Source organism: Theobroma umbraticum, unplaced genomic scaffold (genome assembly GCF_002168275.2).
Source record: "Theobroma umbraticum cultivar Fairchild unplaced genomic scaffold, ASM216827v3 scaffold_147.0, whole genome shotgun sequence".
In the NCBI taxonomy this organism is placed as follows: Eukaryota; Viridiplantae; Streptophyta; class Magnoliopsida; order Malvales; family Malvaceae; genus Theobroma; species Theobroma umbraticum.
In genome coordinates this window covers 2,640,703-2,667,393 of record NW_018397259.1, presented here as the reverse complement: position 1 = coordinate 2,667,393, position 26,691 = coordinate 2,640,703, and the positions used below count along the sequence as shown (strand labels likewise).

Genomic DNA, 26,691 nt, shown 5'->3' with positions numbered 1-26,691 from the left:
CGGTGCTCAAACAAAATTCTTAAAATGAAGTCGACATCAACTGCATGTTCCGGATTTATACAACAAGAAGGATGAGCTTGCTGAGGTTTGTGCTAAGGAATTAAACATTACATCACATCAGCTTCTACAACTCTGCAAAAGTCCCGTGTTGATATAAATTGTAGGCATTTGGCAACCGGAGATTATTACAATTACATTTCCTCACATCTTGCTGATATGTTTTTTAATTTTTGGGATAATATAAGTAATCCACATCCAATCTAGCTATGACATTTGATAGCCAGGACCATGACCAACTTTCAATGAAGCAGAAAGGAAGGTCACCCTTTGAACTGTAATCAACCATATCTAATGGACCACCAGAGCTGGGACACAGTTTTATAGCCAGAAGAAAAGGTATAAAACTACAGTCTCTCTCTTTTTACCTTCAAATGTCACTCTGCTACTAATCATCCTCATAAACTTGTAAAACCTACTTATCTTAATCGTCAAACTTGCTATCAGCAGGCTCTTTTATAACATAAACAAACTCAAAAGAAATGGGAAGTGAAGAAAAACTTGGATAAAAAGAGATTCAGTATTAAAATTCACATGGCTAGATCAAGGGGATGCAAAAATTCATAAGACTGCAGACCTAGGTTAAGAAATATTACAGTAAGATTATTTTCCTTTTCATCCAAAAAATATTACATTGAGACTAGCAAATGTATTTCTAATTCGCATTCTGTGCACAAGAGCCAATCCATAAAATTTTTATGCCGTTCCAAATTACAAGGATGATTCTCAACAGCCTGTAGTACCCACAGATATGACCTGAGGAACTGGCAAAGGGGTTGATTGAAACTGAAACAAAACCATAAAGCATCCTTCTATACCTCGTCTAATGATGAGGCATAACTGTGAGATATCAGTCACCCTGTAGGCAGTAGAGCTGACGGATATTTCCAGAAGCTGTCATATTATTACAGAAAATAAAATTCAGTAAACACCTCTTATAGCCCTATATATAGCTCATTTACTAAATTCTGGATAGTAAAACAGCTTCATCTTCATGTTAAGCAACATAAAAGACCCAAACCAATTCCGGACAAACAGTGAGAAATCTAAAAAATCTTTTAAGTTCATTCCACATGATATAAAGTTCAACAACACCAACTAAGATGGTTAGAGGTTGTAAACTCTTTAAAAAGCATAGACCCCATCCAGAAAGTTAACAATTGAATTCAGCCAATCAGTTGATCTCCTAACCTAGACATATCCAGCCCTCAGCTTCACTTAAAAATTCATAAAGGAAAAAGAAAACTTAATAAGGGTAAAATCATCAGAAATCAAATGGAGAGAATGGATTAGAATGTATCAGAATACACTAAAGAATCAACAGAAATTTAACCATTGTTAATTTATAAAATACAATCTTCAGTCACCAGAATCCATTTTTAATTTTGAATTTTCAAGTAAGAAAGGACCATATAATCTTTAACATGTAGCATCCTATATCATCAAAAGAACTCAGGACTAAGAAAGTACAAAAATAGAACAACTACAACCTTGAATATACCTAAAACAATAATAAAAACCACCGCATACGGATATAAAAAAATGTACTTAACAAATAAGATTGACAAGATGATTACCATATAACCAGTCCTTGAAGTATACATGAAGAGCACATGATAATTCTCTTTTTCGATTTTCTTCAAGGGGAGCTTCTCTCAAAATTTGCTTTATCTCACCTAAATTCTTTTGCTGGCGAGGACATTTAGAAAGAAAATAAAATCAGTTAATTTAATATTAGAAAGATCAATAAAACCAATCACTAATTCCACAGCATTGCTTCTTGTATGCAGATAAGAAGACAACTCAAACTACAAAATCAAAGTTTGCCATCGACAGGTGGGCTAAGTGCATTTACATTTCTCTGTTGAGATGTCAAGTACGTATCAGGCAAGGGGAATGGGTTATCCTTTGTTGACCCAGTGGATTCACCTTCAAACCAGTTTGGAATCTGTGTAATAAAAGAAATGCATATGTCATGTATGAACAAGACCAAACTATTAAAAAGGAAAGAAAAGAAATGTCGTCAAACTACCCCAAGCTATGCTAAGAAATACACAAGAGCATACCAGAAAATTTGTAAACTGATCAGGATCTAGGCGTGTAGCTGACTCAGCTTGAGCATCAGAAACACCCGCGGGATGAGATAATGAATCATGTGGATCAATCACCCCAAGCGCCAAAGGTGCATCCCATCTATTGATAGTTGACTCAATGCCAACTTCAGTCATATGCTCCTCCAACTGAGAGTAGAATGTGTTATACGGTGCCACCTGATGAAATTTACGAAAAGAAGTTCCAAAACTGTCAGTCTACCTGAGTGTTGAAAATGATAATGGAAGCAGCTTTCTTTGAAGAAAATCAGCTCTCAAAAAAAGACATAAAGGAAGAGAAAAAAACAAATACAAAACAGAACAAAGAACATAAGAAAAATTCTCTCTTCCACCCATCAGCCACAGCACCAACCAGCAATGACCTTTACACATCTTTCACCTCTCAACTGCAATCTAGTAAATCATCCCAACACGCCAACACCCTTCCTCTTTTGTTCTCTTCTTATAAATACCACAAATAAATAAGGCCATTAAAATAACTTGTGTTATTTTATCAGGTTGGCCTTAGTTTTTTTTTTTTTTTGAAAGGCATTAAAGTTGATTTCATTAATTCATAAAGTGTACAAAAATTACCACATTTTGGTAAAAATGCAGCCAATTCATGCAGGACATATCCCCAGATTCAATGTGTTGCATATTGACATCAAAACATCAACACAGCTGACAGCATATCACACAAATCAGACCACAAAAAGGCAGAGCCATCTCGCAAGGCATAAAACAAGATGAGTCATGCAGCAGCTCTTCAAGAAAAAACCCCCTGGTTAAGACAAAAAATCTCAGGAAGCATCCAGTGTCCCGTCTCGAGAAAAACTCAAGCGTAGCTAATTATATAACTAGTAGTTGTTCATGGAAAATCGTTGACCAATTTTTGGAGGCAGACTTATCTTAGACAGAAATTTAAGTTAAGAGAAAGTTTCTCATATGGATTTATTTCATTCTATTTGGATTTCTTTTTATGTGGGCTTAGGGTTTAGTGAAGCTTGTATAAAATATATATACGTTAGTCTCAAACTAATGAGGGCAACTTTTGACAATTGACATTTAGAGACTTTGATTTTTGCAGCCTGGCAATCAAATTTCAGATTTCATATTAAATTTCACTAGAATTCCTACAATGTGTAGCTTCTCTGTTATTCTACTTTTAGATTGTTGGTTGTGCATAAGTCTGCTTTGGATTTTACTTATTCAGCAAACAGCCAAATCTCTTCACCTACAGTAGAGAAACCCACCAGACAAAACCCTTCTAATTTCAACTAACTTCAAGGAAGAAACCATCCTAGAAAATCCCCAGTACTATCAACCAAAAATCATGCTTTTAGCAGAATAATAACCCCCATACATGAACAGAATCCAGTTCATCAAAACATGAGTAGTTCCAAGCATGAACATACATAGATCAGCCTAAACCAACAAAATTTTAACAAAAATACAACTACAGTCCAAGTTGTCAAATCAGCTAAGGTCTAAGTCTTGGACATGTTAAAAGAAATTGAGGTTTTGAAGAAATTTAGTATAAGTGGGTTCAGATTTGGTGAGATAAAGCAGAGATAGGATACCAGCGAGAAGAAAGAGAAGGAAAACAGAAAAAGAGAGGCTGGCAGCCTGGTGGCTAGTGCTGTATTGGCTCTAGTCATAGCAGGCCTGCTCATATTGAAATGCCAACCTCTGGTGAGTTTGGCCGACTTAGCCAAAGTTAAAAGGACAAAGAAGGACCTACGAGAGGCAGAGAGAGAGAGAGAGGGACCCATCTCCCTGGATCAAAAGAAGACAATAAATGTTCATTTTTACTAATTATATTTTTTTCCTCCGTTAATTATCTAATTTTCAAAACTAGATCAAGTTGGAGTTTACATGGAAATAGTGTCCTTCATGAATTAATTGTTCCATGTCAGCTTTTTCTTTATTTTTTAAAATCGATGTCAATCACTTTTGTTAGTTTAGTCCTTCATGAATTTAAACGTTCAACAAGCTAATTCCACCAAATAAACATGCAGCAGCAACATTGCATATAACTTCTGTGGCATCCCTAATTTCCCATTTTGGACAAAGTTTTAACCATCAAGTAACACTTTTGGCATTTGAAAAATGAAATAAATTTAATCAGCAAAATTACATCTCAAAAACTCAAGCATGACGGCAATCAAATTCTCATTGCATTCACAACAGTCAATAGTAGTTTACTCACCTGCAGCTTGTGGTTATCACCAACAATGAGGGGTCGCTGGTTCACTCCCAAAAAGAATACACACTCACGACAATTGGCAATGCAGACTCGTTTTGCCGCTATAATTACATGAACTCGTTCACAGTGTTCAACTCGTACTGCCTATAATGACAAAAAAAACTCATATTATATTCATCCATGAATTTAAGAACATTGCATTACTTAAACTAGAAACAGGTTAATAGTTAAGAGGTGTAAACATCAGATTGATCGTTTACAAAATATATGGGCACAGAGAGAGAGAAAGAGAGAGAGAGGAGCTGGGGAAACATATAAAATATTAGCATCAGAGAAGAATTATCATAAACAAGTAAAGAATATTAGAGAGGAAACAACAATTAGAACCAGCATCACGATTTAGTAAAGGACTTATACAAAGATGACAAAGGAACTCATCATGTAGGACAAGAAAAGCATCCATTATAAACTTTACAATCTTAGTAAGAAAATAACAGCTACAACAATTGTAAATAGGAGTAGAGATCAAGTGACACCATAATTCATGTGATCTATAACAGAAATTGATTACAAGCATGTGCATGGCCATATTTCAGTTTACACAAATTCTTTTTATAGCAATTTTGGAATAGTTATGAAATGGAGCCAAGATGAAAAGGTGCTGTTCTTCTACAAATTCTGCAACCTTTGTTACATACGTATTCAAAATAAAACAGACAGACCAACTATATTAGATGAAAATTTCAAACACAGAATATTAATGTCTTTAAATTATGCCCAAAGACATTCAACCATGAAAAATTCATAGATTATTGGCAGATGCTAAGCAGATTAATGGAAAGATAAAACAAGTAGCCATACCATAAAACTTAGAACATAAGAAATCAAATAGTGGATGCTCAATCACCATTCAATTGAGTGCATTTGATGACGAAGAAACAATTAAGTAACTTCTTTAATGTTAATGGACGTTTTCTAGTCAGTAGAATAGTGAATTAAGGAGTACATTGTTCATTTGCTCATGTTCTAACTAACATGTAGATATCAAAACAAATCTGTTTCCAGAGTTTCAGTTCAAGCCACCAGACAAAATGTTTTCAGCAATTCCAAACACCAATAATTAATTAAAAAGAGGAAATCAACTGTGTCTCCAATATTCAACATTATAATAGCAGAAAATGTTTCCAGTGACTCCAAAATTAGTATAACACATATAGTTGACAGCACAAAGGCAATGATACCTTCCCAACGGCTCCAAGAACTATAGTAGCATCAGAGCATCCATAAATGGTGGCATATCTCAAAGGTGCTAAAATGTAAATGACTGAATCATGGCAATTAATGACCTGAAATTATAAACTCATACAAAGTTAGAGGTGCTTTATGAGACACAAAGTACATAAACATCAAATAATAATCAATAATTAAATACAGTTGTTGGCATAACCAAATTATTATCTACACCTTTCCACAAAGTAGATGGTCCCAAGTCAAATCCACGAACTCCCAATTATCACAATGTTTTGGAAGCTAAGCATTCGACAACTAATTGGGTAGAAGACCAACTTTAATTAAAACACAGTTGATTGGAACTGTGTTACTTGCAGCGTTTAATCAATAATAAGATGAGGATGATAATGACATTGGTGACATTGTAATTAAGAAGACAAGGATGAAAACAAAAGACCATTTTCCAGAAGAAAACAAGGTTCTGGCCCATAGCAAGTCAAAATTCACACTTCACATTCTAGAGGAAGATGGTTAAAGGATTTTTGACAAATATGAGACTGATTGAGCAAGCAGCAGTTTCATATTTTGCATCAGGAGAAAGTTGTTATAAGCATTTTCTATTCAGAAAAAAGTTGGTGCCTCAAGGGAGAAAAGCTTTTAGCCTCCAGCAAGTGACGGTTCTTTACATAAAATTACAAATTTTTCAACCAAAAACAGTACAACTTTCAACCGACTGCAGTCAGTGCCTGGCATCAAAGAACTGCAGCAGTTAATATCTAAAACAAGGTTTAACAACATGAGTGACATACAGAAACCCCGAACAATCTAGGAAGAATTTATCATAGAAGCTTGAAATTTTAGCAAATATGAAATAGTCCTGAGATTCCTGACACTAAAACAAGGCAGGACTAATTGCACCACTCCTCAACTATCTTGTTTCAAGTAACTAAGTTGTCTCGCATAGGACAGCCCCTCAAGCCTTGCAACATTTTAATCACCCTTTTTTACTTCATATGCTGTACATTATTCCATGAATAAAGCATTAGTAGCACAAGGAACCAGATCATTTACATTTGCCAACCCTAGCACCTTTTGTGCATTCTTCTCATCTCATTCTTCTCATTATCTGTTGATAAGCAACACAACAGTAAATATAGCGCCACCTGAACTGGCATCTTAATCTCATCTCATCCATAAAAAATGCACCCAATAGACATCCATCTTCATATCCATATGGTGGTTGCAATATAACCTGATTTGAGTTTCCCTTTCTTTATTCCTCAAGACAGCATTCAAATTACACAAATTGGAGAACAAAATAAAAATCCAGTCCACAAGTACCTTCGGGGGGTATGTCACATGTTGCATAGAAATGAGAATCAATAAAAACACTACACAGCCAATACCCCAAGGAAAATTTCAGGTTGCAATAAATCACAATGCAAATATAAGCTAACCTTCAGAGAAGAATTTTTAAGATCAGATGCCTGCTTTACGTATGATGATTTAGAGACCCCCTCAATGAAACATGGACCCCTAGCACTTGGTGAGGCTTTGACTGAACTTGGACTAGCATCAGCCATAGCAACATCCTGATCAGAACCACTTGGAGGTCCATTTTCCTTTGCAGAAATTTTTTCAGTAACATGCTCCAAAGAAGAAGCTATATTCTGTAGAAGCCAATCATGAACTTGTGCCGCTGGAACAGGAACAGCAGGCATGTCTGGATCTGAATTAGCAAAAAATGGAGCAGCTTGGCTTAAAGGAACTCCATCAGATCCCTTATCGCCAAATTGAATCAGAAACCCAAGGTGCTCAAATCCTTCCATGGTCAAAACCTGAAGGAACAATACTTGCATGAGCAAATTAAAACCAAGCTGTAGAAGCTAATAATAAACACAAACAGAAATGTAGCAAAATATGCAACAATGAGAAAGACCAATAACAAATACATAGTAAGGGCATTACGACAGAGTGGCTGATAAAATAGCAGAAGGACAGAGAGAATAGGACAAATCAAAACATGATAACAAAGATGGGGCAGAAGGAAAGTAATGCATGTTCGAAAGGTAAAGAAAATAGGAAGAGAAAGATTCAGAGAAACTCCAATTTCTATTCTGAACATTTTACAAGGAAAAATTCAGCTCAGAATCACTGATTAATCCCTGAAAAGCTGGCAAGGAGTTGTTTTGTCCTGTTTTAAACAGAACTGCCCTCGTTTCATATTTTAATCATGCAAATGAGGCCCCCAACTTCTCCTTCCTTCAAAAAACCAGGTTTAGCACTAAATCCAACCAATTTTTGGATGCAAATCAATCCCAAACCATAGAAATTAACACAGAAAGGGAAAAAGTGCAGATTAACAATCCCCGTTATTTCATAACAAAGAAAAATTCAATAAGCCTCAGACCCAGTTACCTAATTTGAAAAGGCAGGTTAAGACTTCAGAGACTAGAATACAAACCACATGAAGACATTCTATAAACAGCAGGATTTACATCCAGCGCATAACTATTCTGAATCAGTAATGTAATAGCTCTACTACGTGTAACGACTAAAATAATTATTCTGTGCTTTCACTTTTTATCCTTTGGAACTACATTATCTCATGTTGCAGTTACTAAACTGCATTTCATAGTAACATTTTAACCAGCAACTTAGACAAACTACAAGGAACATCAATAATTAAACTACTAAAAAAATTCACCAGCTTTAAAAAGAGTTGGTGAAATTCTTAACTTATATTTCAATTATCTTAGTTTTGCTTTTATTGAGAAAGAGAACACTCCATCAAACTACAGATAGCAAGAAGCAGTGTTACAAACCAGAGACTCTTCGCCTTCCCCCTCCACGGGCTCTGACAAAAGAGAGAGAATATTTGCTAAATGCTTCTGCAGATAGGACAGCTGATGGGCCTCTTCATCAGCCTGTGATGGCATAAATCGACGGCTGTTGCTGCGAACAAGCTGCAATAAGAGGAACCACTGAGATTACTCTAACTGTCTAACTCACCTTAGAGCAAAAGACTACAGCTATTAATTTTCTAACAGCAGCCAGAACTATAATTATTAAAAATGTTCACAGGCTTGGTGAAATCCATATTAATGAGATACTTAGCTGGATAAAACAATGAGATAAAAACCATGATAGCAAATCATACTGTCTAAGATACTAAAATCAACTCAAATCAAATCATAAAATTTTAAAATCTCCCCTCTAACAGAGAGCCAGCTGCATTAATCATATTTTACAGCATTCTGAAAGCAGCAGCCATATGGAAGAGTAAAAAATGAACAACCAAAACATGCAATTCAAAACATAGCCATACAATTTCTATTCATTGTAAAAAATAAGGTAACAAATGGTACAACCACTCACAATGAAGAGTATAATTTTATACTTAGAATTAGACCTATCAATTCATATTTGCATATCTTGACCATATGGTGTCAATATAGGGTATTAACAATTATACAAATAAACACAAACACAAATACATTTATTAAACATGTAACACGGTACGCTGAAAACATTTATTAAACGGCTTGGGATAAATTTTATACGACACGACACGACTTAGATCACATTTAAACGATTAACACAATTAAAATTTTAAATACAATTAACACAATTAAATTAAGATGCATAGAATTACAAATGAAATATAACTTCATTATTCAAATTTAAAACTAATAATCATAAAAACAATTATAACAAAACAATAATATCCATCAAGCATAATAAAACCCATCACCATCATCATCAAGCATAATAAAAAAAAAAAAGTATTTATGTGGAGGTTTAATCGGGTCATATACGTGTCAGGTAGACATGTTTACACGATTAATTAAACGGGTTACAAGTTATACAAATACACAAGAACACAAATAATTAAACGTGTCTTAAACGGTTAAGCAGGCTTGACACATATTAGACACGAAACACAATTACCCTAAACCCAAACCCACTTAACTCTATATCGTGCTGGTGTCATGTTATCGTATCATATGCAAAATTGCCAGGTCTACCTAGAGTCCATTTCAGTTATTACTTTCACTTCCTAATAAATTGTTTGGTAGTTACTTTTATGGCTTATTTCTTGCTATTAGCTTTTGCTTCGTAAATGTTATTAAAATAGAAAAACTAAATAATTTCAAAATTGATTAAAAATGAATAGGTAACTAAAATGCAACACCAGTGATGATGACATAATTTTTGTAAATAAAGGTGTAATCATGCATTTTATTTTCCACAAACAGTAGTACATTTTAATTTTACCCCTTTTAGATATTAAAAAGTTTTGTTGGTTTCTGCATATGCACTTTTTGCTTTTGGAAGCAAAAGGCAAGCAGCAAAAACATCAAGTGACTGCTATCTTAAAAATTTCCAAACAAAAAGAAAATCCGCTTTTATTAAAATGATGAAATTGTAAAATGTAAAATTTACTCTAAACATATTTGTACTGTGTAAAATTGTAATCATGCATTTTTAGTATTGCAAAAGTTGAAACTTAAACTTTTAATTCTTCAAAAAAATTTCTGTTAACTTTGCATCTGAAAGGACCTTCCGCTTTGTATCTCCAAAACCAAAAAGCAAGTAGCAAGAGGGACAATAAACATAGTCTCAATTATCAGAAACAATAATATAATCCTAAGAGCCATCTTTCAATTTGCCAAAGTATAAACGAAATACGTTTCCTTCTTTCCCAAACGTCAATCAAGATTCAACTTTTCCTGAATTATATCAACCCCCGGCATCAAAGAAGTTCATTCCTAAAATTAGCCATGAATGTAACACAATTCTATAAAATGACATTGAAATGGAATCGAGAACCACCAAACTTTCAACAACCCGAAATCCAATTTAAAAAAACTCAACCACATTTTACCAAAATAAACAGCAAATTGGCCAAACACCTTACCTGCAAAGGCGAAAGGGCCGACAAGTAACCGTCGAATGCTGACGTGGAAGGCCAAACATCGGCAACTGCAGCGGAGTCCTTGTGCGAGCGCGGCAAAAGCCTCTTATACGACTGAATATACAAAAACAGGATCAGATCACGCAAATCGGCACCCACGGAGTCGACGTCGTCGCTTCGGGCTGTGACAAGCGGGTCGGATTCGGAATGGAGCACCGAGGCGACAGTGTCGAGGACAAGACGCGCATGGTCCGCTGAGATCTGGAGCGCGCCAGCGAGGGTCACCGAGTCGACTCGGTGAGTTGAAGATGATGCGAGTTTTTGCTTGAGAGGGGTTAGGGCTTGGACCGGGTCGGTGAATATGAGCTTCTGGATTGGCAGGAGGCCGTGCTCGAAAGGCTCGCGTCGCGGGTGGAGAAGAGTGGTCGGGCTCCGAGTCGGATTCGGGTCGCTTGTTGACGTTGATGGCTCGATGGGGTCGGTCATGGCTTTGATTTAGAGAGAGAGAAAACAACCCTTTTTTTTTTTTCCTTTTTCTGTTTGAAGAGAAAAAGATGGAGAGTTTCGTTCTGCAGATCTTCGAGAAATGAATTATGTTGTTGAAGGAGCGAGAGGGAGACCGGAGAGTGTGAAGGGTTGGCTGTGGTGAGTTCGAGTATATGGGAACTATGTACGTGGCTGAATTTCATTGGATGGAACGTTGGTGGAGGCAATCCAAATAGAGTGATGGTTAGTAATTAATTAATAAAAATTAAAACCTTGATTGTTTTTACATGACTTTGTGGGCTTAACGCTTGTGGTTGGATGTGCTGATGTCTGTTCTTTACCTAAATTTCTGATGCAAACAAGTTTCCATGACTTATGATGACAAGAAATATACAAGGTAAATTTCTTTAGTGGCTCCATTCTCCAAGTACTAGGACTCGTTAATCCTTGTTTGGCGTTCAGTTTTATTTTCTTATCAATTGGGTCAATCACCTTCAATTAAATACCGTCATAAATTTCGATATTTTTAGGTAATCTCTCTCAAGTGATAAATGTTAAAAATTTATAATTATGTATGCAAGACAAATTATTCTTATTACATTGGTTTAACAATGGCTATTAAGCATATGTATCAATCTTATTTCACCATTAATGTCATATTTGGTTCGTGAAATAAATTGAAATAAAATACAATAGTTATTTTATAAAAATAAAATAAGTTAATAATAAAATAGTTATTACGTAATTTTATACAACGAATAGAATAGAGTAAGAATAGTTATTATAATTTATTACAGTGTTTGAATAATAAAAATAACTTTAGAATAAGAAAAAAATAAAAGATAAAAATATCTTTTATTAAATATATGATTATTTATTTTTATTTTTTAAATATTAGTAATTTATAATTTGTTTAAAATATTAATAATTGATAATTTAAATTTTAATATTTTATTTATAATTGAATAATTAGCATTATATAATATAATATTTTATTATAATTTAAATATTATTATATTTTTATTTTATTTTTAAATAGTAATAATTTATAATTTAACAATTAATATTATAAAATATTAATATTTTATTATAATTCAAATGTTATTATGATTGTTTTTATTTTATTTTATTTTATTTTATTTTATTTTTTAAATAATAATAATTTATAATTTAAATAATATTATTAATTTATAATTTAACAATTAATATTATAAAATATTAATATTTTATTATAATTCAAATGTTATTATGTTTGTTTTTATTTTATTTTATTTTATTTTTTAAATATTTATAATTTGCAATTTATTTAAAATATTAATAATTGATCATTGAAATATTAATATTTTATTTATAATTTAATCATTAACATCATAAAGTATTAATATTTTATTTAAAATTTAAATATTATTATGATTATTTATTTTTAAATATTAATAATTTATAATTTAATCATTATATTAATAATTGATAATTTAAATATTAATATTTTATTATAATCTAATCATTAATATTTTAAAATTTTTAATATTTTATTTATAATTTAACTATTTTTTTAAAAAATATTAATAATTTATAATTTATTTAAAATATTAATAATTGATCATTTAAATATTAATATTTTATTTATAATTTAATTATTAATATTCGAAAGTTGTAAATTTCTAAATTTATAAAAGATAATTTAGTCATAATAACTTTTAAAGCTATTCCATTAAACATTGGATAGCTAATACAATGGAAGGAGGTAAATGTAGTTAAAAAAGATCTTTTTCCCAATTTTAAGGAATAGCTAAAATAAAGGAATTGCTATAACCAAACAAAAGAACTAAACAGTAGTTGGGTATAAAAGGAAACGTGCTATAAATTCCTTTTTATACTAATTGAATTATTTAAATTATATTATCAGACTTGGTTATACAAAAAAATTTCAACCACATTTTGATTTTTCAAAAAATTAAACAAAACCGAATAAAATTAATACTAAAATTGAACCAAATTCAAAAGGTTGTTTGGTTTGATTATTTAATTTTTTAACCAACTTATTTAAATTTAAAAATATAATAAAATATTTAATTTTATGAAAATAAAAAGTAAAATAAGTATTAACAAAAGATACAAATTCAATTTGGATAATTTCTACTTTTTATTTTACCTTGTAAACCAAATTCACAAAAATAAAAACGAAATGTGCACATGTTGTTAATGTTTGAACCGAAATCAAACCGAATGTGACAAAAACCCGATTTAAACCAAATCAAACATTACGATTGATATTCATTTTCAATTTTCTCAATTTTTTTTTCTCAACCCTAAATTATATCAAATCTTCTGTAAGAGTTTTTCAGCTTCACATTAATATGTATTGCCAAAACTCGATTAAAGAGCAAAGCAAAGACATGTGGAAGGTAGAAAAGCAATAAAATCATGAACATTCCGTGACACTTTCATTTCTCATCATCAATGATTTCAGACTTACTCACAAAATTCATGTGCAAAATGCTTTGGTTACGTACTTCAAACTTCAACGAGACTCACGGCTCAGCTTGCCTCAAAAACACCAACAATTCTATTATTAGATTTAGATTCCCCCGCCACCTTGGCATTGACATGAAACTTGAAGGAACACCCCTACCAGACAGTGTATGGGCCACATCTGATTGCCCAGTACCGCCCCTTCTTTACAAGTGTGAATGGGCTGGGCTGCTTTGGGAACATAACAGGCTCATCCAGCTACATACAAAAACAAATTCTATTTCCCACTACAGCATTGAAGGCGTAAATTTGATTTGATCCTTCATTAACATTTCCATTGATTACATGCCTTTAACTACAAAATTTTGGTTTAAGTAAAAAAAGGAGAATTTATTTGACAGTGTACCCTACTTGGATCCTGTCCCCGCATTTACTGTAAAATCCAAGAAGAGAGGGTTGAAGTTTAAACGATATACGAAAACGTTTAGTATAAAAAAAATAAAAATACATTTTTTGTAAAGTGTCTAATTAAATTATATTATAATATTTATTTTGTAATAGATTACTGTAATATAAAATTACAATGTAATCACATTATAACTAAGGAATGTAATATGATTGTAATTTAAAACTAATGCAATCATATTATATTACACTTTATAATGTTATTAAAGATATATTTATCTTTCAATTTTATTACTTTGTTAAAATATTTTATAATTTTATAATTAAAATAAAAAATATTACAATAAAATATATAATATAAGACTTAGAAATTAAAATAAAATAAAATATAAGAAATAAAAATTTATATAGTATAGTTAAAAGAAATTAAAATAAAATATATAATATAAAAAATTATATTAAAGAAATGAAAACAAAATATATAAGATTATGACAAGAAATGAAAATAAACTATATGAAATTAAAAATCTATTTAAGAGATGATACTATATAAAAATTAATAATAAAAAATATAAGTATATTAAATTTATATTTTAATAAATAGAGATAATTTTAAAAATTAAAATTACATTTTCAACAAATTACTTATGAATCAAACCTTACAATATTTTTTTTTTACATTTTAATCATTATTTTACTTGTATATTAAATACTGTAATGTTATTTTTTTTACAATTACATTACTTACAATTATATTATCTATAATCACATACTAAATACCACTTAAGAGAAATAACTGGCTGGGCTTTGATTGCTTGATGAACCCTCCATACCTAACACTCATTTCTGCTAACCCCCCCTTTATTTTTCTGTTAAAATGTCCTCATCGCTTTTATGCCTAACCGACCATGGAAAAGTTCCATCACCATATTAATCATGGGATGTTGAATTGTAGGCATTATTACCTTGCCATTTCACACAATTTCATGATTAAACCAATGCAGTTTTGTTGGTTGCATGAGCTTGGAAAAGCCATGATTGGATGGATAGTAGAAATTTCTTGGCATTTCCTAATAGGAAATGGGCTTTTATCAGTGGCTTCAGCTGTCGTTACTCGTGCCCGTTACACTACAATTGGTTCAATTTTCTTCTCTCTATAGGAACAAGTGGTTTTTGTTAATTTCTGAAGCACAAACCCAACATTTTTATGGCATACTTTGAGAGACTCATTTATTTTGGGACCCTATCAATATCTTTTAATTCTCAGTTGACTTTTATTTTAAAATTTCTTTAATCATTTAATTTGTAACAAAGAATTATATGCTTGATTCTTGAAATTAAATTATGTTTTGGCTTGGAAGCGTGACAAATGCATAAGATAATTTCTGTTTTCTTACCATGCAAATCTTGTGAGAATATATATTTGTTTCATAAAAAGAAATGCCCTATATGATTACTACGTAACATTCACATTTGCAATAAAATGAAAAGGCATGAAAGGAGAACTCCTATAAGGCAGTGGAAAAGGAAGAGTATTGAAGCACCTATCAAAGCCAGAAGCCGAGCAAGCCAGTATATGCTTGATGCAATTCTGCATATGCCCCTAGCCTTGTTATGAATCTTATCCGTATTATCCGAGATACAGGGCGAGAGGGAAGGGCTTTCTTCTGAAGCTCCAGCCGCAGCAATCGAAGCCAGCTCCGAGGTGGCGCCCAAGAAAACACAAAGGGAATATCCCGTCCAGTAAAGGCCACCCACTGGGCAATAGGAGCTCTATCGTTTTGTCCTTGTACGGCGGTGGAGGCTTCAATCCCTCCTAGCCCCATACATTTTCCATGTAACCTGCCTCAAAAACTGACACGTAATCACCTTGCTTTGCCGAAGTATTAAGTTTGTTTCTTGTTGACTGACGTCTGTACATTGACGCATGTCCTAGGTGATGAAATTGAAATGAAGTGGAAATTTTATGACAGCGGTATTGCTCCCATAAAGCCCGTTTAATGCCCACCAAATCACAACAACTTAGCCGGCCTTGAGAAATTAAATTTTTCGAAATTATTGTCAATTCCATTTTTTGCTTTCGAAATTATTACATTTACGTTTCAAACGAATTGATATTGATTTAAAGCTTAATTCAATCAAGTCTGTAACCAATTGTATCATTTACTGTTAACTTAAAATAAATAATTATTAAATCAATATCAATTATATTTAAATATTTAATTTATTAATTAGTATATAATTTTTTTTAAAAAAACAACAAGTTCAAATCCTTCTTCCTTTAAGTATTCAAAAAAATCAATATTAATTTCATTAATTTTCACTTTAATAATATGGTAAGCTTAAATTTCAGTATTTTAAATAAAGATTTTACTAATTAGTGTTTTAAAAGTACTCTTTAATATTCTTAAAATACATATTATCTTTTTTTAATGTATTAAAATTTAGGATAAATTTCACAATTAGTTTATGACCTTCTCGTAAAGTTTTATTATTAATAACTTAAAAAAACTTGATTTTTTTGTTTACAATATTTTGAATTTGTTTCAAATTCATTCATTTATTAATATATCATTAAAATATGAAGTGAATTTACAATGTATAAGTCTACCAAAACATTTATCAATGGAAAAATTGAATTTTTTAAATGGTGGGTGAAAATGAAACATTAAGCAATTATTCAGCATTAATAATACAATTTACTCTAAAATTTATTATATTATTTATCAATTGTTACATTTAATACAAAATATTATTGGAGATAAAATCTCAAAACAAGTTCAAATGTACGTTAAAGAGTACAGTCTGAACAAACTTTCAACTAGGCATTAAATTTCACACGAGATCCCGTTTAAGGTAACTAGACCATTGGTGAGGTTAAATGTTAATCAGAAAAAACTTACGTAATTTAAATAACGACTTTAAAAGTCCAGTCCAACCAAAGAAAAACATTCCAAAAGCACTACAAATTCGGTGAAATCCCCGTAATATCCCTACCGTTGCAAGGAATCCAATGGGGTAAAAAAGCAAGAGAGAAAACCTTCAAATGACATCACTCTTGCCTATGTCCCACCACGCCGTAAGGGTTGTTTCCGACAATTCACCTTTTAACAGACACACAAAACTGTCGCCCACACGTGCGAAACCCCGACCACGGTCTCCTCACACGCGTGAAATTCTAGGGTCCCCACTTTCACTGTACGCCAACAGAGAAAAAAGCAAACCAAAGCAAAGCAAAGAGGGTGGGCCCCAGAGAAAGAGAAAGAGAGTATTCTCTCGCAGATTCATCAGATCCCAACCAAAGAGAAAAAAAGCAAAAGCAAAAGCAAACGCAAACCTGCACCGTCTCTCTCTCTCTCCCTGTAGACTAGACCTTTGTTTTTTTTGCTTTCTTGTTCTTATCTTTTTCTTTGATTTGTTTTTTGTTTTTCACTCTCTTGAAAGAAGAGAAGTTTTTTTTTCCCTTGGCTAGGGAAGTTCTTTTACTCGTCCATTTGGGTTCCATCATCTGCTGATAGGTCTTTCGTTGATGTAATCGGGCTTGGGTTTTTTGGTTCCAAACGCTTCATTCTTTATTAACCGATCTTCAAGGTATAATATATATCTTTTCATTTTTGTGTTTTCAGTGGGTTTTCGCTGAGCATTTGAGTCTATAAGCTCTTTTATTAATTTTTTTTTTCTTTTCGATGTTTTTAGGGTTTTTTTTTGGTTCTTTGATAGTGTATTTTGGTGCTTTTGCTTTGTTTATGTAGTCTGTTTTCTCGACATTTTAGTTGAGATGTTTTGGTTTTCATTGTTCTGTTTTTTTTTTCTTGGTTTTTAAAATTATGGTTTTCTTGACTTGTGTTTGTTTGCCGAGTAAAACGAGGTGAATGAAAAATGGACGTTGGAGTTTCATGCTTTAAACTGTTGGCTTAGCAGTTTGTTACTTAGAAAGGTTTTGGAAACAAAAGGAAAATCTGAAGTTTTAAACTTTTTTCTCTTCGAAAATAAAAGAAAAAAGTCTTAGATAGTTTTACTATTTCAGGCACCATCAGAAATAATAGACGTACCAGAGATATTAACATACATTTTCATGCATTTTCTCAGGAACCAAACGGGGGATTAGTTGCGGATACTCTGTTTTTTAGCTTCTCTTAGCAATTGGATCTAAAAGCTTAATTTCATGCATTCTTATGCTTTAGCAGGTATTAAAGTTGGCAGATCTGAAAGTTTGAAGGAAGTCTCTCTTTACGTTTCTCACTTGAAAAGCCTTGTGAGTTTCGTTATCTGTCTTTGTCTTACCAGACTTCTCTTCCATGACTGATTTTGCGTTTTATGTTTCAACGATTGTCATTTTGAGTTCATATAATAAAATGGGTGTCGCGTCGTTTATAATATTTGGTGTTGCTTTAAATGTTTGGATTTTTGAATTTCTTTTTTGTTTTTCCTATTTTTCAGTTTCCCAAGTATTTAGGCTACTCAGTGATTTTTTGTTCTTCTATTAACGGCCATTTTGTTCCGATCTTTTAGGTTTCTGGAAAGCTTTTGAATTTTTGAACTGATTTTTCCTTTTTTTATTGTCAACTGTTGAACTTCTATTATTTTGTTTTTTGGGGATAAGTTGTTAACTGTTGAGCTTCAGTTCCAGGTTTTTGGTTTTTTGGGTCTCTTTGTCTGAATCCAAAGATGATGCATCGGCCTCCACCACCGGATGATTTTGCGCTTAAGGAGACCAGTCCCCACCTTGGTGGTGGAAAGGTCAGTGGAGACAAGCTTACGAGCACTTATGACTTGGTAGAGCAGATGCAATACTTGTATGTTCGGGTTGTAAAGGCAAAGGATTTACCAGGGAAAGATGTTACAGGGAGTTGTGATCCTTATGTTGAGGTTAAGCTTGGAAACTATTTGGGTAAAACCCGGGTTTTTGAGAAGAAGACGAATCCCGAGTGGAATCAGGTGTTTGCTTTTTCAAAGGATAGGCTTCAGGCTTCAGTGCTTGAAGTTACTGTCAAGGACAAGGATGTTGTGAAGGATGACTTTATTGGGAGGGTTTTCTTTGATCTCAATGAGATTCCAAAAAGGGTTCCACCGGATAGTCCACTGGCACCGCAGTGGTATAGGTTGGAGGATAGGCAGGGGAATAAGGCTAAGGGAGAGTTGATGTTGGCTGTTTGGATGGGAACTCAAGCTGATGAAGCATTTCCTGAAGCATGGCATTCTGATGCAGCTGTAGTCAGTGGGGCTGATGGTCTTGCGAATATTCGATCAAAAGTATACCTCTCTCCGAAGCTTTGGTATTTGAGGGTCAATGTGATTGAGGCTCAGGACTTGCTACCAGGTGATAAGGGTCGGTATCCGGAAGTTTTTGTCAGGGCTATCTTGGGAAGTCAGGCTTTAAGGACTAGGGTCTCCCTGGCTAGGGGTATTAATCCAATGTGGAATGAGGATCTGATGTTTGTGGCAGCAGAACCGTTTGAGGAGCCTTTAATTCTTAGTGTAGAAGACAGGGTTGCTCCTAACAAGGATGAAGTTTTGGGGAAGTGTGCAATTCCTTTACAATATGTAGACAGGAGACTTGATCATAAACCTGTGAATAGTAGGTGGTTTAATCTTGAGAAGCATGTTATTGTAGAAGGAGAGAAGAAGAAGGAGACCAAGTTTTCCAGCAGAATTCATATGAGGATCTGCTTGGAAGGTGGTTATCATGTTCTGGATGAGTCAACCCATTACAGTAGTGATCTGAGGCCGACAGCAAAGCAGTTGTGGAAGTCTAGCATTGGGGTTCTGGAATTGGGGATTCTAAATGCACAGGGCTTAATGCCAATGAAGACAAAAGATGGACGGGGGACAACTGATGCTTATTGTGTTGCAAAATATGGCCAAAAATGGGTTCGAACGAGGACAATCATTGATAGCTTTTCACCCAAATGGAATGAGCAGTATACATGGGAAGTTTTCGATCCTTGTACTGTCATAACTATTGGGGTATTTGATAACTGGCATTTGCATGGAGGAGACAAGGCTGCAGGTGCAAAGGATTCTAAGATCGGGAAGGTAAGAATTCGTCTCTCCACTCTTGAAACCGATCGGGTTTACACTCACTCATATCCACTTCTGGTGCTACATTCAAATGGGGTCAAGAAGATGGGTGAAATTCATTTGGCTGTGAGGTTTACTTGCTCTTCCTTGCTCAATATGATGCACATGTACTCGCATCCTCTTTTGCCAAAAATGCATTATCTTCATCCGTTGACTGTTAGCCAGCTCGATAGCTTGAGGCACCAGGCCACACAGATTGTGTCAATGAGGCTAGGACGGGCTGAACCACCATTGAGAAAAGAGGTGGTTGAGTATATGCTAGATGTGGGTTCACACATGTGGAGCATGAGAAGAAGCAAAGCTAATTTTTTCAGAATTATGAATGTTTTGGGTGGATTAATTGCTGTTGGAAAATGGTTTGATCAGATTTGTAATTGGAAAAATCCTATTACGACAGTATTGATTCACATCTTGTTTATCATACTAGTCCTCTATCCTGAGCTTATTTTGCCGACAATTTTCCTCTACCTCTTCTTGATTGGGGTTTGGTATTATAGATGGAGGCCAAGGCATCCTCCTCACATGGACACTCGGCTTTCTCATGCAGATTCTTCACATCCTGATGAACTGGATGAAGAATTTGACACATTTCCAACATCTAGGCCATCTGATGTTGTCAGGATGAGATATGATCGACTGAGAAGTATTGCTGGGAGAATTCAGACAGTGGTTGGTGACTTAGCCACACAGGGCGAGAGGCTGCAATCTCTTTTAAGCTGGAGAGACCCAAGAGCCACAGCTTTGTTCGTAATATTCTGTCTGGTTGCTGCCATTGTTTTATACGTCACTCCATTCCAGGTTGTGGCTCTTCTTGCAGGATTTTACATCTTGAGACATCCAAGGTTTCGCCATAAGCTTCCTTCAGTGCCTCTGAATTTCTTCAGGAGGTTGCCTGCAAGAACTGATTCCATGTTATGAAGAATATTTTGTTATGAGCGATGTTCCCTAGGTGGTATGGAATTGGGAATTTTCCCCTTGTTTATCCAGACAAGAAGACGCAGAAACAAATGGAGCTTGTTTCTTTTGTATGTTCAGCGGCGGGATGTTGGGTTCTGGTATGATGTGTAACCTTCAGCTGAAGGTAGTAGATTTTGTGGATTTGTGTTCATTTATGTTATCTATAGGATTTCTGTTTTAAAAATTGAGTTTATGGGCAATGTTCATTGTAATTTTTTAGGTTGTGGTTGGAATTTAACCAATGCTGAGCCTTCCCCATCCTTTATTTGCGTCTAGCAGATACTTAAAATGATGGGGACTCGTAACCCCAAGCCTAGTACGTCTTTCATGACATGTTGTTTGTTGTCTCGTGGTGATTAGAGCATATCATGTCGGCGTGAAGCGTGTGAATATTAAATCTTGGTTAATGTATGTGAATGTCGTTGGGAATTTGGGACTGCACAAGCATTCTTTACTAGATTAACCCCAAAGCTAATTTATACCAGATAAAACAGGCAATGATTTTTTATTACGTTTTTAAGTATCTCTTGCTGGTTTGTTGTCATTCCTCGAAAAGTAGCATTATTTATTGTATTGGCCCTCTAGGATATCGTGACAGCGATTTGTTTATGTGTGCTATATCTACCATAGCTAATGCGAATCAGATGTTGATGTGTTTGGAGGGTGACAAGGACATATATCTTCTGGCTTGCTGTCTTGTCCTTTTTACTATTTTATTTCAAGTTGATAGAAAATTCAAGTAATACGGACGGGCACGTCGCCTCGGACTTATGAGTTGTCTCTCGTTTCATTTGAAATTATAATAAATGCTGGTAAAACACCTGTTTCGTTTTTGGATAAAACAATTTGGGCACAGATGCTAACGCCATCAATGACCCTGGTACGAAGTTTTACCATTTTTTTCAAGAGATGAGTATGGAGACTGATGATCATAAAATGTGGTGTTCAAAGTTTCTGAATGAGCTAAGATGAGAAAAAAAAAAAGAAAAAAGTGAAAAACAGAGTGGGGTTCTCCCATAGAAGCATGGCAGAGCACGCTAGACCCGTTAAAGTGCCTTCTACACCGGAGCCTGTCTGATTTTCAACAGCAAAATTTGACTGCTAGGACTGTTAAAAGGAGTAGAAATATGGCTCATTGCTTCTTGGAATTCTTGTATGGACCTGCCCCATTCTCAGTTCTAGGGGCAGTGGGGACCTTTTTCTCCCTCGACCCCATCCTTTACAGCCTGTAAACTTGCTTTCTTCCTCTGGTCTTTTGTTTTTGTTAGCTTCTCTTTCTGCCTCTGCCTCTCGTCAATTGTGCAGTAGCTGTGGATGCGGTCGGATCGTGGTCGCAAATTGCCAATGCGGGAGCCCTTAGAATATTACTGTTTTTCTAGTCTTGTTTTCCAAAGCGGTCCTATTCTCCTCTCATGGCCACGTGGCAATTGCTCGAGATCCTGTTTATTAACCAAATTTTATAGTTATCTCGTACCCATGAAAGTTTCTTAATTTTATAAACAGATTTTAATAATTAGTATATTTATTTAAATATTTACATCAATTTAATGAACAATAGAAACGTTTCAATGTTTAAATAAAGTAAACACGCTGCATTAAAAGTCTAAATTTGTTTAGATCGTCTGGAAAACTCTATGATAATAATTGTATTAGGTAATTGTTTTAGTTAAATATATCTAATAACGTATCAGAATTAAAGTAATTTTAAAAGAGTTCCACTGTTACCGAGTATAGTTTAACCCAAAAAAACCTATTAAATAAATATCTTTTCTAATATTTAAGGAGACGAAGGCCCAAAGGGGTAGCATATCCTGTTAAATTAATGGAACACATAAAAGATGGAGATTTGTGGGTGGAAGCTGGTGTACCAAGTACAATACAAGAAAGCTAAGTATTGAAGGATGATGTGAGGTAGATAAGTTAATGCAACATATATATATATATATATATGTTATTTATTATTTCAATGGATCCGTCATCCATGCTTTGGGACCATTTTACATGACCTATCAGAATCAAAAAAGGAAACCCAGGAGCTGGGAACATATTTCCCAAATCTGTTACTTCCTTCCTTTTGTATCCTCTTTAAACATCAGAAATGCCAGTTTTCTTACCCACCATCAGCACTTTATAAAATATCAAACATTTATTTCGACAGGACCCAGAAAAAAAGGCTTTAATGGCAACCAAAAAACACCTAGCTTGGATATTGACTTGGCATTGCCATGAATATAACAAACACAAATTATATTATATTATATTATATATATATATATATATATACATACATGTATATGATTATGTATGAATTTAGAATTTACATAAATTTTGTTTAAATTCCTTGTGAATTATTATATACTAAATATTTGTCTTGCAATATGGGAATTGAGGTTTTTTATTAGTTTTTTCTTTAGCTTTTGAATGTATATGATCATCTTTAATATAAAAACAATAAAAAAGTTTTAATCCACATGCAAAATATTGCAAAAACATTGAAATTCAAAAAAAATAAAATTTAGTTCTAATATTTAATATATTACGATTAAGTTTTTATTGTTGACTTTTGGTTTTATGTTGTGAGTTTATAAATTATTGATCTAATGTACTATTCTTTTAATTGTATAGTAAAAGAAAAAAAAAAAAAAAGCGAACCCCCTTAGGACTTAAGGGAGTTGGTGGCCTAAAAATTCTGATTAGAATCAGAGTTGATGGTGGTTACGTGGATGAATATTTGGAATTTTTTTTTTGTTTTTTCTAAAATTTTAAAGAGTTTTTAGCTAATTATTATAAAATAAAAAACAAAAATTTTTTTAAAAAAATTATAGAGTGAGGAATCAATAACTAACCACGTGTCAGCTTATATATAATGATCCAAAAATTAGCCGAAAAATCCATCCTTTGTTTTGGTTTTATGAACAATTGTTACGTAATATTTTATATTTTATAATTATGTTTTCATTACATCACGGTGATTTTAAAAATATTGAGGGGCAATGATATTTGGAATGCTATAATAATAATAATAATAATAATAATACCATATTTACACACACATATATAAGTAATAAAAAATTATATTTGGATCTATTTAATTATATTATTTTAGATAAAACAACAATTAGTGGTAACTAATAATAGGACATTAAATAAACTAAATGGAAACTGTAATCAAATTAAAATTCAATGAAATGATTACTAATTGCTCAATTATTGAAATAAAATGAGCACATTACTTAATTATATATTTCATATATTTGATATTTAAAAAAGTCTTAATGACCTTATCCTACTAGAATAAACAACAGAAATGGATACACCCTAAAAATAAGAAAGAGATCTTGGATAAAGGATAATTAAATTAACAAAGTAACCATAACTTGGATATAACAACAATTAATTAAAACATCCAAAAAAAAAATAAACTACATACTTTTAGTTAACTTGTTAACATCATTGCCCATATATAAAAGCTAGTAACATTAAAACGTGGTCATCTAGAAAATCTTTCTTTGTTCTTCCTTTGCACATCCTGGTACTAGGGCCAAGAATCCGGCTTGATCTAGGCCTTGAGAGATAGAGTGTCGAAATTGGACTCATCTTCTTTTCAACTCTCTTAATTCTTATTTTTATACTTCCCATTGGTCTCTGTTCACAAATTTCAAACTTTATTCAACGAAATAAAATGTGCTGTTAATCTCATCTTTAGAAGAAATTAAGGATAATTACTCTACTTCACATTTATTCCTAAATGGATGTTTGAAGCTTTTATTATATCAAAAATAATTTCTCTACATTCTTTGCCATCTGCACTTATTTGTTTTTCTTCCCAACTGCTAGAAAAGTATCTTTCTCGCTCTTCGAATCTCGGTAGTACCTGAAAAAAGTTTCACAATTGATATTAATTACCTCGCTCTTAATCTCAGCAAGCAAATTCTTACTTTCCTTAATTAAGATTCAAACTCACCAATAGATATTCATCTAGCTTGCATTTTTTTACCTTCTACCATTTCCTTAGATTGGCTTCATATACTATAAAATTGATCAAAGTATTCAAATAATCTCTATATTCATGCATTTTTATTAATTTAGTTCTTATATTCAAAATTTGATCAATTTATTCTTTCGATTTTGAAAATTGAAACAATTTTCCTCCCTTTTACACTATTAATATTTGTCTTTAAAAATCATGATATTAACGTTAACGTGACAAATTTGCTTGTCACATCATTTTAACATGATGATGTGATAATGTTATGTGTCGTTATTAGGATGATATAACAATGTCATATGGTATCGATAACATGTCGATGCTGATGTAATACTATCATGATAATGTGACATATAGAAGAAGAAATTTTTAAAAGATCTGAACTATGTTATAAAGATTAAATTAAATAAAAATATTTAGTACATAAATTAAATTGAATAAAATTGAGATGTTTAGAAACTAAATTGAACAAAACAAATATTTGAAGAATACAAATCTTTTAGTAGATGATACATATACTTATTAATAAGCTAAATATTTAAGTGTAAAAGATTTATGGTATTAAATAAATAAATATAAATATTTTCTTACTTGATTATTTGATTTCATAATAGGTATATTAATTTACCTTCTTTGTAAAAATTAAGTTTGAATTTCCCTTCCATTAAAAAAAATTCTAATATTTTATATAGTTATTTTTATAAATATCATAATTAAAATCATTATCACTTAAAATTTTCTTTTTTTATTAAACTTGATATTATTATTAATGAGATTATTTCATAATCCATTTATAAAAAGAAACAAAAAGATTTAATTACCTTTTTTTAATATAATTATAAAAATCAAAGTAAACCCATTAAATACTTTAATGACAAAATAATTTGCCTAGAAATCATTTCATTGAACATTGTGATTTTGAGTACTTGACAAAATATTGCTTTCATTCTAAGATTAAAATTTAAATTGCATTTATTACTTTTGAACCAAACAAATATTTTCATAGTAATATTTCCACAAGTACTTTGAAATTTCATTGTTAAATTATCAAGAGAAGATGTACATTTTCAGGTTTCGAAATGGACGTTCCTAAAATTAAAATGTATTACTCTCTGCCTCTTCAAATCATTCTCTTCCTATAAGAGGTTTAGTTTGACTACTGTAGTTGTGTGTTTACCAGTGTTGTAGCAACTCATAGTAGTTAAATTTGGAATTTCTTGATTTGATTTATTAAACAACTCCAAAATAAGTCTAAAGACTGCATAGCAATCAGGTTAACTACATATGTGACTCTTGCAACCTGCATATGGAAACTCTTCTTCTTGGTGCTAGTTGTGGATACAATTGAAAGCCCTAGCAGAAACTTGCTCCCTTTCCCTGTAGCATAGACAAGTATGGTAGGACGTCACCATCCCTTGCAGTGTGCAGGTATGAATGCAGTTGCAGTCACGTGACAACACAAGAAGAAACAAAAGGTGCAATTATCTTTAAAGAATGATAATTCAACTCAGCTACCATTAAATACTCAATTAGAGGCACCACTGCAGAAAGGGAAAGAGAAAAAGAGAGATGATTTTTTTGGCAATTTTAATTTTAATCTTAGAAGAAAAGTAACATTTTGTCAAGCACTCAAAATCGCAAGTTAAATGAGATGATTTTTTGATAAATTATTTTGTCATCAAAGCATTTAATGGGTTTATTTTGATTTTTATACATATATTATAAAAGGCAATTAAATCTTTTTGTTTCTTTTTATAAATGGATTATGAAATAATCTCATTAAAAATAATATCAAGTTTAA

General features: G+C 32.6%; 2 protein-coding genes across 7 annotated transcripts; one reads left to right on the top strand and one right to left on the bottom strand.

Annotated features, from left to right (window-relative positions):
- Positions 1–573: 573 nt before the first annotated feature.
- Positions 574–11,133, bottom strand: LOC110414921 (Tubulin binding cofactor C domain-containing protein). The gene is made up of 9 exons (XM_021426321.2): positions 10,505–11,133; positions 8,409–8,549; positions 7,041–7,421; positions 5,595–5,699; positions 4,357–4,497; positions 2,124–2,327; positions 1,913–2,005; positions 1,635–1,746; positions 574–951 (listed from the first exon to the last, which is right to left on the bottom strand). Exons 1-9 carry the CDS (start codon positions 10,985–10,987, stop codon positions 908–910), a joined length of 1,704 nt encoding a protein of 567 aa, XP_021281996.1. The 5' UTR covers positions 10,988–11,133; the 3' UTR covers positions 574–907.
- Positions 11,134–17,164: 6,031 nt separating this feature from the next.
- On the top strand, positions 17,165–21,235 carry LOC110414805 (FT-interacting protein 3). 6 transcript variants are annotated; one of them, XM_021426218.2, is made up of 3 exons: positions 17,165–17,455; positions 18,052–18,119; positions 18,495–21,235. In XM_021426218.2, the coding sequence occupies exon 3, from the start codon at positions 18,533–18,535 to the stop codon at positions 20,861–20,863; it is 2,331 nt and encodes a 776-aa protein (XP_021281893.1). In that variant the 5' UTR covers positions 17,165–17,455; positions 18,052–18,119; positions 18,495–18,532; the 3' UTR covers positions 20,864–21,235. The 6 variants fall into 6 exon arrangements, with proteins under 6 accessions (XP_021281893.1, XP_021281891.1, XP_021281889.1 ...); XM_021426216.2 differs by having other exon boundaries at positions 18,489–21,235; XM_021426214.2 differs by lacking the exon at positions 18,052–18,119 and adding an exon at positions 17,954–18,051.
- Positions 21,236–26,691: the final 5,456 nt, after the last annotated feature.

Bases quoted from the DNA above. Each gene is read 5' to 3' on its own strand.
- LOC110414921 (XM_021426321.2), bottom strand. From the start codon at position 10,987: ATGACCGACCCCATCGAGCCATCAACGTCAACAAGCGACCCGAATCCG. The intron at 4,498-5,594 runs GTATCATTGCCT...TTGTCATTATAG, and splicing joins TTCTTGGAGCCGTTGGGAAG to GCAGTACGAGTTGAACACTG. The intron at 952-1,634 runs GTAATCATCTTG...ATAATATGACAG, and splicing joins CTTCAAGGACTGGTTATATG to CTTCTGGAAATATCCGTCAG.
- LOC110414805 (XM_021426213.2), top strand. From the start codon at position 18,030: ATGCATTCTTATGCTTTAGCAG. The intron at 18,052-18,488 runs GTATTAAAGTTG...GTTGAGCTTCAG, and splicing joins GCATTCTTATGCTTTAGCAG to TTCCAGGTTTTTGGTTTTTT.